Source organism: Phasianus colchicus, chromosome Z, assembly GCF_987193195.1.
Source record: "Phasianus colchicus chromosome Z, bPhaCol1.hap1.1, whole genome shotgun sequence".
In the NCBI taxonomy this organism is placed as follows: Eukaryota; Metazoa; Chordata; class Aves; order Galliformes; family Phasianidae; genus Phasianus; species Phasianus colchicus.
In genome coordinates, this window is record NC_143476.1 from 13,572,302 (window position 1) to 13,583,728 (window position 11,427).

At 50.2% G+C, this 11,427-nt stretch overlaps 1 protein-coding gene across 1 annotated transcript; it reads left to right on the forward strand.

Moving 5' to 3' along the window:
* The first annotated feature begins 506 nt into the window (after nucleotides 1-506).
* LOC149912602 (rho GTPase-activating protein 32-like) lies at nucleotides 507-10,794 on the forward strand. The gene is made up of 13 exons (XM_090131857.1): nucleotides 507-580; nucleotides 762-839; nucleotides 1,153-1,234; nucleotides 1,714-1,857; nucleotides 2,134-2,236; nucleotides 2,332-2,464; nucleotides 2,630-2,712; nucleotides 2,850-2,957; nucleotides 3,311-3,456; nucleotides 3,920-4,127; nucleotides 4,303-4,448; nucleotides 4,637-4,794; nucleotides 10,711-10,794. Exons 2-13 carry the CDS (start codon nucleotides 789-791, stop codon nucleotides 10,792-10,794), a joined length of 1,446 nt encoding a protein of 481 aa, XP_089987983.1. The 5' UTR covers nucleotides 507-580; nucleotides 762-788.
* The last annotated feature ends 633 nt before the right edge of the window (nucleotides 10,795-11,427 follow it).

Genomic DNA, 11,427 nt, shown 5'->3' on the forward strand with positions numbered 1-11,427 from the left:
GCAGAAACAACAATCATTCTCTGCTCTGTTTGGCCTCGCTGTTGGTTGGACTGCTCAAGAGAGCTGCTTGGTGCTTGCAGTGGCACTGTTTGCACCTTGTAACTGCAGCCGTAGCTTTGGTTTCCCTCTTCACGGTCTCCTAGCATCTGAAACAGTCAGCCTTCCTGCACAAAGAGCGCAGGAAAGGAGGGGGCAAAATGGACAAGGCCACCTGTCTGCGTCAGTGCCATTGCTGATTAGTCTGGGTGGGGAGAGATGCATCTTTGCATTGCCTGGCGTGTGCCTGCTGCACACCAGGGAGAGAAACAGCCGTTATTAGACTTGCAGTTCCTTCTGAAGTGCCCATGATAAGGACCGAGTGCATTTCCTGCAGCTTTCTCTGCAGATGTGCTCCTCACCTTGAAATCCTCCTCGCTTGTTCTCTGCTCCTCACTGTGGCCTGTGCTCTCTGTTTCAGGCTGAGAACAAGGGGAAGCCCCTGCTGGACCATGAGGTGGCACCTGTGAATGTTCCAGCTATTGCTGCTGCCCATGCTATTAAGAGATACGTTGCCCAGGCAGCGGATGAACTCTCCTTTGAGGTAAGCAGTTCAAGGCGTTCCTTGTTGCTCAATTTTACAATGGCAAATGCCTTCAGAGCTGCACTGGTGCAAGTGCTCTCAAGCTCGGCGATGTTTGGCAGTGCAGAAGAATGCAGTCATTTGAGCTGTGCTTTCCTCCCAGCCCTGCTGAAGCTGGGATTGACGTTGCAATCTCTTGCAGGTGGGAGACATCGTGTGTGTCATCGACATGCCACCAAAGGAGCTGACCCCCTGGTGGAGAGGCAAGCTCGGCTTCCAGGTAGGCACAAGCTTCAGACTGGAGAGTGCAACTGCAGTAAAGGCAGGAATCTCAGCTTAGAGCTGCTCTGCCTGCACAGGATGCCTAAAGGACATAAACAGTTTCCCTGTGTCTGTGTCAGAGGACCTTGCCTTTGGCTGCAAATGATGAAAAATTATGACCTTTATGCTGTGAACTATGGCCATTTTCTGCTGGATAGTCTTAGAAAGCGTCAGGGAAGCACGTTCCAAGGGAAATGTTACATGGCTTTTGGTTTAACAGTTCAGATCTGAGAAGTGCTGTATGCCATAGTTGGCCTCTCTTCTTGTTACAGGTTGGATTTTTCCCAGGGGAGTGTGTGGAACTCATTAATAAGAACATTCCTGAGGCACTCATCAATTCTGTGCCAAAGCCAGGTAGGGATGTTACATTTGATGGTGTGGGGAAGCAAAATGAAGTCTTTTTTGGGGTGTGTTCCATGTTTAGTACCTCCTTTATCCATCCCACATTGTCCTCTGGGTTGATGATTCTTCATGCACACCATGGGTCAGAGATTTGGCCCAATCCTCCTGTGTTTATGATTGGACTTAGCGAAACTATAGAATCTTCATAGAATGGCTTGGGATGGAAGGGACCTCAGGGATCATCATGCTCCAACCCTCCTGCCTCAGGATGGTCTCCCAGCCCCCACAGTTAATGTGAGACTAGATCAGTCTGCCCAGGGCCCCATCCAACCTGGCCTTGGGCTCCTCCAGAGATGGGGAAAACCCCTTTTTGTATGTACTGGTTGGTAATGTTCTTCCCGTTCTGACGTGCTCTGTAGAATGTGCTGTGCTCGGCCTCGTCCAACGGAGCCAGACCTGAAATGACCTGGTTTCTTCCTTTTGTTGTGCAGTGCCCAAGAAACGCAGCAAGATCCTCACCTTCCTTTGTTCCTTGGTGAAGGCCCGCCCAAAGAAACCGACCGAGAGGGAGGTGGAGAAGGAAAGGGTGTTTGGCGGTGACCTGGGAGAGCATCTTCTCCACTCCGGTCGTGATGGTAAGGAGCTGCCCATTCCTGAGATCTTCCTCTGCTGGGCATCTAAAGAAGATGAAAGGGAGCTCATATCTAGCAGGGGGCAGGCTGATAGCCGTGGAGACACGTGTAATGGGAGTTGATGGCTGAAGGATAAAGTGAGGCGGATGCTCCTAAGAGACAAGCACATCTGTATTTGCTTCAGCCAAGCCTGGCTGGGCTTAGTGAATAGGATGTGAAGCACAGCCTGCAGCACGATTGAATCAGGAGCTCCACTGATGTCTGGCACGTGTTCTTCAGTCCCCCAGGTCCTCCAGAGCTGCGCTGAGTTCATTGAGCAGCACGGCGTGGTGCAGGGGATATACCGCCTGTCCGGCGTCGCGTCCAACATCCAGAGACTGCGGTAAGAGTGCTGCGACTGACACAGCCTGAGTGCATCTGGTGTGGCTTTGGGCTTGCCTTCCTCTCGCTCAACCGGGTTTGCGTCCCTCTCTCCAGGCAGGAATTTGAGTCGGAGCAGATTCCTGAGCTCACCGTCCGTGACATTCACAGCGTGAGCTCCCTCTGCAAGATGTACTTCAGGGAGCTCCCGAACCCTCTGCTCACCCACCAGCTGTACGGCAAGTTCTCGGTAAGCACAAGGCCACGTCTTTCATTTCCCTCTTCCTGGGCCTCTTGGCAGATGGCTGCAGCAGTGCCCCAGCTCGGAGGCCCTTTTGCTGTCAGCCCCACGAGGTTTACTCGCAGTGGTGTACTAGCCTGATTGGTGTCTCGCTCCCTTTCTGCACTACTCCAGGATGCTGTTGGTGCCGCTACAGAGGAGGAGCGGCTGCTCAGAATGCAGGACGTCATCCAGCAGCTGCCCGCTCCTCACTACAGGTCAGTGCTGCCCTCAGCCTGCTGAGCTCAGCCCTGCTGCATTGCAGAGGGCAACGATGCGGTTCCAGCCTTTGTCTTTCTGAATTGCAGCACGGCATGCTCGTTGGTGCTGAACGTTTGCCGCTCTTGTTTTCCAGGACACTGGAGTTCCTGATGAGACACTTGGTGTGTCTGGCTGGGAGCTCCACCACCACAAACATGCATGCCAAGAACCTAGCCATTGTGTGGGCTCCAAACCTCTTAAGGTAAACTTCTGCTTCTGTTTCAACACTTCCTCTGTTCTCCAGTTAAGAAAAGCAGTCCTCTCTTTTTCTCCATCAAATGTGCTCTTCTCCTGTAAAATCTGTGGCTGACAGAAGCGCAGGAGCCTGGGCTGTTCTCCAACCCCACGGGCACAATGTCTAGGTGACAATTTCTGCAGTCTTGTTGAGATGGGACTGACGTGTCCTTGATCATCCAGGGGAATTTCTGCAGTGGCATCACTGACTGCCCACTGCGGAAGTCTCCAGAGCCTCAGCTGACAGCTTTTGGCTGCAACAATTCAGACTCGGGGAAGCGGTCTTGGAGAAATGACTTCTAAAATCTGCCTTTTCTACAGATCACAGCAGAACGAGTCTGCCTGCGCCAGCGGAAGAGCTGCCTGCATGGAGCTGCAGACGCAGTCGGATGTGGTGGAATTCATCATCAACCACACTGACGTCCTCTTCGGCTCCAAATCCGGAGCAGACATTGCAGATGCAGCAGGTGAGTGTCTTCCTCCATTAGCTTGATCTTGACCTGACACCTTGACCAAATGCAGGCCTTCTCCAGGACCTTTGAGATACTCTTTTACCATCAAGGGGACAGCAGACCTCTGGGCTTCCATTAGGGTATGGCATCCTGTTGCTGGATGCTGAGAATGTCCAAGCCCAAATTTCACAAGGAGGAAACTGTCATTATTATGGTTTGCATGCAGGAGAAGCTTGATGCAAGTGTGGCAGCGAAGCTTTCTCAGTTCCCTGCCCCTTTTATCTAGGGGTGAGCTCTCTTAATGATGACCATGTCCTTTGCCATAAACAGACTTCTGCCCACATGGTTATTTTGAGCTCCTCTTCTTCCAGTGGCTGGGATAAGCAAGCCTGAGAAAAATACAGCACCTCCCCCAGAACTGTGGTGGCTGTGCTGCTGCTTTCTGATCCTCGCTCTTACCTGTGGTTTTCCCTGACAGGGCACAATTCTCTCCCAGGGCCCAAGTCTGTGGGGGTCTCTTCTGCTGCCACAAAGCTGCTCAGCCTGGAGGAGGCACAGGCACAGAGGCGAGGCTACAGCAGCTCTCCCCCTGTTGTGACAGAGAGCAGCAGGGACATGGAAGTGGAAGAAAGCCCTGCAGCTGGGCAGGGCAAATTCCACACAGTCATCGACTTTCCATCTGACAGGTAAAGAGGACTTTCTTTTCCAGCACCTAGCATCATTGTTTGGGTGGGTTTTTCTGTTTTTCTGCAGAAACCAGGCAGTGCTAGGAACAAGCAACTGCTGCCAAGAGCTCAGTGCAGCTCTTCCCTCACCCTGCACCACGCACGACTCACAGCATTGGCTGTTTTCTCTCTCCAGACAAAATCCACCCAGCAAGAGTGAGGAATCACCAGCTAGCAGTTGGTGTTGCTGCTTCAGCCTCAGGAAGCCATCCTCTGGCAGCAAACGCCAACTGCAGCACAATGCCAGGCAGCCCTCAGAAACAGCAGTGGTAGTCCTGGCAGGTAAGGGTGCAAATGCAGCTTCTAAATCCCCGCTTTTCAGGAACATAGAATTCAAGCTTGCAGTGCACTTGTATCTCCTTCTGGCATTCCAGCCCCTGCCTAGCATCTTCTGTTCACCCCTGATCAAGAACCACTGTCGTAATTCAGCTTGTGAAAGTTTGACACTAACCCCTGTGTATCCTTTCTAGGTGAATCGAGCCCTTGCCAACCCACAAGATCCAGGGCAAGTAGCGAGGATGCTCTGTGTGCTTCCATCAGTGGAGAGCTCTTAGGAAGCACAAATTGCTGCAGTTCCAACAGCAGCCTTCCATCTAACAACATGAATGGAGAGAAGGAGCTCATCGAAGTTCATGCTCTCATTACACCTGGCTCTGCTGAAGTTGCTGACCTGAGCCTCCCAGACACCACAGTCACAAGTGTGGTCTGTCACCCAGTGTCTCTGCAGTGCAGCCCATCCCAAGAGCAGTGTGAGTGCCCCGACAGCAGCACCTCCATGCAGGAGCAGGTCAGTGTCAGGGAGGAGGAGCAGAGCCTCTTGCAGGAGGACTTTCAATCAGGCCTCCAGTCCCAGGCACCGGACAGCAGCACTGAGAGCTCTGAGCCACTCTCTCCATGACAAGACAGGATGAGTCCCATCTTCACCATGGACCTCTCACATCCTCCTGTCCTTTATACAATAATAAAAGCACACTTGTGCTCAATCAACGCCTTGACTGCCTCCAGAGTCTTCATTCACATGGACTGGGATGAATGCAGCACACAGCAAGGCACCTCAGCTTGCAATGCTGTGGCTGTGGGGTGCGTGCAGCACAGCTCCGGGTTTGTTCCTGTTTTGTCTGGCTTTGGGATGTCTGCAGGGGGAGCTCTGCTACCATTTGGCATGGTAGCAAATAATCTCTCGCATCCTGGATGCTGCTCATGATACTCCCAAGCTTCCTGGCTGTGGCTTTGTGATGCTTTTCAGGGCCTTCTGATGCATTTTGATGCCTTGGCTGTTGCTTAACACCTCCCTCCTCCCATCGTGTCCTTTCCTGGCTCCCACCTATGAACTGGCCGTGCAGATCATCTCCAGACCTGTCATCATCACACTGCGGCAGGAGAAGCTCCCCCTGGCCAACGTCAGGCAGTACTGCTTGGTCTGCAGCTCAGTGGCCATTTCCCTTTTAGGCGGCTCCTGCAGAAGAATCAAGCAGCAGAACCTTTTGCTCACCCTGCAGCACAAAGATGCTACGAAAGCAGAAACAACCTGGGAATCTCTGGTTTGCAAGACTTCACAGACACTTATTGACTGTGTCTGATGGTTCCCTCCCATCCTTGATTTCCTTCTCCCCTTCTCCACGTTGGATCGCACTGCTGAGTCATGATCAAGCTGCCCAGTGTGGCAGAGCATCGTGCAGAGCCGTGCTGGCACCTCCTCCCCTTCCTCTCCTGCAGCTCAGCGTGCAACCTGAGCAAGTTTTTTTCTGAGAAAGTGACCAGCTCTTTTCCATCCCTTTGCCCCTACAAACAGTTGTCCAGAGGATCTCGTCCAAGAATTCCCGGAACAGCCTGCAGCTGGCTCTCCTGAAGTTCAGGCTCCTGCCTTTGCTTCCTGCCAGGCCCGCATTCCTTGAGATCACCAACTCAAGGAGGGCATGGTCACTGCAGCCCTGACCGCCTCCTGTCGTAACCCCTGGTGTGCACCATGTCCAGCAATGCTTCCCTTCTGCTTGCTGTGCCCAATGCCTGCACCACAGAGTGATTCTCACTGCACTCCAGGAGTCTGTCAGATTGCTTGCAGCCAGCCATGCTGATTTCCCAGACTGACTGGAATCCCCCATCAGGATGAGAGTCAGTGAGTGCGATGCTTCTGCTGGCTGCAGTAAGCAGCTCCCACCAACAGGCTCTCTTTCCAGGCGGCTGTGGCAGACCCTCACCTCCAGAAGCCCTGCACTGCTGCAGTTCCTGATTTTACCCACAAGTTCACAACCTGCTCATGGCTCTTCTTAGTTCTTTGCACTCAACTTCTCATCATAGAGGGCAAATCCCTTGCCTTCCAGAATTCCATGGTATCAATTGTGTCTGCTTTATGTCGGGATTTTTTTTCTTTCTTTTCTTTTCCTATTTTCTAGGTAGGAAAATGAATTTCTGAGCCAGGAGAAGCAGAAGTGAAACAGTCTTCCTGGCACTGCTCAGGTTGCAGGAGTTGCCAAGTGCTCCTCAGGTAATGTGTGCTGAAGAGCTGACCTTGGTGGCAGGGGCTGTGGCTGCATTTTGTGCCTATTCAGAGCAGGAGCTGCAGAGCGAGATAAACATCACGAGAAGGTAAGGCTGAGAAGCAAGGCCACCTCCAGAAAGAAGAGAAAAACTGAGTCAAGTGAGCTGCGTGACGGCCGTGTGATGCTGACCATGATTGGAGGAAGAGCGCATGGCTGGGAATGACTGATGGCTCTGGTTGGATGGGTGCCTGTGTGCACAGAGTTAAGGAGTGTTTGTGGGATGTTTTGCTGGCATCTAACGGCTGTAAGGGGAAGTCAAGAGAGAAAGCTTGTGAATGCATAGAAGGGATGTTAAAATCTGGAACAGACTGTTTGGATCAGTCACAGCTGAGTCCATGCCAGATTGCCACACTGTCAGAACCTGGGGCCTAGGATTTTCCTTTAAGAGTGCCAACTGCTCATTTTAAATGATAAAAAGTAACATTGAAAAAAGCTTCCCTCCTTGCATTAGAATTACGTATTGATATTTGATGTTTCTGTCTTTCCATTCCTTTAGCAGCCTGGGTGTTGATGCAGCTGCATGCATCTGCTGCCCTCCCCTTCTGTTTTGTGTAAAAGAACAGTAAAATATGCAATCAGTGTGAGATCTTTCTGAAGTATTTTACTTTATTTGCCCCTAGGCTACAATGGCTGGGAAATGGCAGTGTCACCCAGGAGCCCACACGGCGACCTGATGTCTCATTGTTGGGGTCTATTGGAAACCACCACGATGACAAAAGAATGCCTGGGATTCCTCCGGCCCAAATGCCAAACCTTGCACTTGGCTGTGCTGAACCTCATGAGGTTCACCCAGGCCCACCTCTCAAGCCTGCTGAGCTCAAACAGATGTCATTTTTCTCGTGTCCTTCCATTCCGAGTCCATCTGTTCCCCAAAGCAAAAGAATTTGGAGGGAACCACCGACAGTTATGTGAGCGATTTCAGCGTCTACTTCTGATCATGGCAACAACTTCAGAGGTCACACTTAATTTACGGTGCCCGTTGTAATTCTGACCAAGGCTGCAGTTGCAGCTGACTTCCCAAGGCTGCAAGACGTGGTGGTGACACAGCCTTGTGCTTCTGCATTGGTGCTCATCCCACGTTTCCTTTCTCTGTCTCGCAGGTCAGCTCCTGCTGGAAGCAGATGGTATCCCAGTGTGAATGAAGGTCAGTGCAGGAGCAGCTGCTGATGGGAGGAAGGAAGTCCATGCTGAAGAGCTCTGAAGCATCTGCAGGTATGGTTCTGGAGGAGGCAGCAGTGATGTCGGAGGGCTCCCCAGCAGGAAGCTGTCTCATCCAAATGCTTGCTGAGTGGTTGGATGGGAGCTTTCTGCATGACAGCAGCACCAGCTGCTTGCTTCAAATGCTGCAAAGACAAGGATTAGCACGAGTTCCAGTATCTACAGTATCATCACGAATCACGATAGGATTACAATGTGTCCTCATACAAACGCAGCCATTTCTCTCTGAGTCCAAAGGCTGTCCGGAAAGCATCTTTGAGGTCTCTCACACCAAACCACTGCTGTCCGTGTGGGATCTGACTCATTAGGGTATAGGGGTTAGGAACCACAGGCTGTCTTTTGAGAACGGGTTCAGTCATTTCCTTACATCTTGCACCAGCCGATACGTGCCGTCTGCCTTCCGTGCCGACAGGATTGGGGTGTTATAAGGCCACAGACAAGGTTCCAGAAGACCATCCTTAAGCACTGTCTGTGTTACAGCTTTTAGACCCACTCTCCCTTCTAAGGCTATGGGATATTGTTGCTGTTTCACAGCTCCACTCCCTCCTTGGGCAGTTCTTTGTAAGGGAAAATTGTGAGTCCACCCCGATTTCCTTCCCCTGCCCACACCTTTGGATTCATTTCTTCTTCATCACAGGTGTTAACGCATTGATACCTGATATCTGTTTCACAGACTTTCAGCTGTAATCCTCATTTACCTGTTAAATCTCTCCCCCCTAAATCGGTCCCTGCTTCAGGCACAGAGAACAATTGCCCTGCAACTATTTTATCTTTCCATTTTAGTTCTGTGGTCTCCAAGAGTGGAGCTGTCATTTCTGATCCCTCAGCCCCCCTCCCAAGCCTGCTCATGGCTGTAACACTCCAGCAGGGACAGCCTCGGGACCCTGAGGATGCATTTTCTGCCATTCCTGCATGGCAGCTTGTCGAATCATTCCTCTTTCCTCCCTGTTAATCAACATACTCAGGATGGACATGATCTCGTCCCATGGGTAAAAATCTGGCCCCAAGAATTGATTACACTGCTCTGCTAATCCAATAGGATCTTCCACTGAAGATTTCATTTCGCTTTTAAAATCTCTCCCCTCTCCACTATGAATGGGGCATTGACATGCCCTATTCCTGTTAACCCTGGAATGGCACTGACAGCTTAGAGCAATGAGATGCTCTTTCTGCAGTGTCCTGCTTGCCTGCTCCTCCCTGGAGGACCAAATGCCACAGATGTGCACCGTGCCATGGAAGTAGCAGGAAAAGAGCACGAGAAGGCACTCCTCACCGTGCCATGGGGGAAGGAACAGTGCTTTGTCGTGTGTGTGTCCTTTTCTGCATGTGTGCAGCAGTAGAACACCACGTTTCCTGCAGTGCTCTGGAACACAACTTTCCTTTCACCTGGCTGCTGCTGGGTGTCCAGGAAGTTATGCACAACAGCCACATACATCCAGATACACGTCTGGTACCTCTGAACTAGCTAATGCTGTAGGATGGAATGTTGTTTCTGCACTGGCTATCAAATGTGGGACTGGTCAGAAGCAGTACAGCACAATGTGTTTTGTAATTTGCCCTTAGAAACAGTTTGAAACAGTTTGAAAAAGTAGAAAGACTTTATTAGTATTAGAAAAAAGAAGTTATTTCATAACATATTTTAGAAATACAGTTGTTCAATCATGTGATCAATTCTCACTTACAGAACTGTAATAGTTACAAATTGCATGGGTATAGCATTGAGGACCAGAAAGCATGTTGTAAGGCCATTCTGTTTGGATAGGAGAAGCTCAGCAAAAGAAAAACAGACTCCAAAGAAGCCAGGGCCTCCACACAAGGCCGTATTGACTCACTCTGTGGGCAGGTTGGGATGCAACAGGCAGGCATCAAGAGACTCCCCTCTGTCCTCCTTCCAAACTTCTCTCTCTTCAGGGATGAGCAGGTGTCCAGAAATAGTGGCCAAGTGTTGATAAGCAGCTGTCAGACGTTCAATAATTAGCAGTATACCTGCTGAGCTAGCAACAATTGGTGTTTAGCCAGTCACACACACACACACAGAATGGCCCGGGTTGGAAGGGACCTCAAGGATCAGGAATCTCCAACTCCCTGCCACAGGCAGGGCCACCAACCTCTGTACCACTGCACATATGCACATTGCTGGATAGAAACAGCAGTGTGGGAAAAAACTGTATGCTGTGGATGCAAAGGGTGAATCAGAATGGCTTAACAGCTCAAATTATGAATGTATTTTCACCTTCACATTACCCATACAATGTCTGAGAAGGAGCTGTCAGATTTTTTTGTAGCCAAAACTTACTCTGCTAGTTGAAAAGATGTGGCAAGAAAATGAGATCAAAAGGGGAGGCAAGAGCAGCAAAGGCAGCAGCCAGATGTTGGAAAAAACACCCAAGAAGACTGAAACAAAGCAGACATCATCTCTCCAGAGCGACTGTTGCCAAAGATCAAGCTGTGGCACGTAGCTCACAACAGGTCAAAAGGCTGCAGACCTTCTAACGATGGCTCTCTCTGTCTCTCAGCTTTCTGCATTTGGGCCTTATGCTCCCTTTCTTTCACCAGCCTTCATGTGAAGTGCCTAGCTGATGGCAGCCCTGCTCAGCCTCAGAGAAAGGTGACCCCAGCCAGCATTTCTGTGCTTTGTGTCCTGTGTCAGCAATAACTCTGAGTAACTAATGCATTCAGGAAAATCAGGGTCTGTTCGTGGACCATTTGCAAACATAAAGAGATGCCAAAACCGAATGGATAACTGACCTGTTATGAATGATTATCCCCACCTCTTCTGTTTGCAGCTCAGAGACTGTGGGCAGCCAGTCGAGCTAATGCACACCCCAGAAACATCAGACAAGGCACTTCTGACCTCGTTCTTCCTGTGACCTTACAGCACTGCCCTGCAGAATGAATGTGTGCCTGCAGAGATCTCTCTTGGCATGACTTCAAGAGCAGCTCAGTCAGTAGTTCACAACTTCACACCCATCTGGCTGTTAGATCTACGAGGGAACTGTTAATGTCAGAGCTAGAACATTGCCAAGCTGCAACAAAAGCTGCATGGCAACGCAGTGTTGATGATCTCCACATCTTTCCAGCAGTGAAATTTATTTTTAATTCTCTGCAGGAAAAGGTTTGTGCCAAATGACAAAGGAAAGAACCCTTCCTGCAAAACGTCTGTTAGAAAGCAGCACGTTGTCAGCTGGAATCATGAGTTATTTCAGCCCTCACTGGGCTGATCTGGAGAAGGGCTGTGCCAAGGTATTTACAGATGTCTTCTGATGGGTTTGAAGCATTTCTGGCTTGCGGGGTAGGCATAATTCTGCAAAGCTGGTGGATTGCTTGATCAATCTGAAATACAAGAAAGATCAATAAATGACCAAAAAAAAAAAAAAAAAAAAAGCACCCAGATATATTGATAGCTGCATTACGTACTACATGATTCCTTTCAGCTGTATGTTTTTTTTTAAATAAGAAAGTGTAGAGCTGCCAATTCCCTTATCCATCCTTTCAAGCTCCAG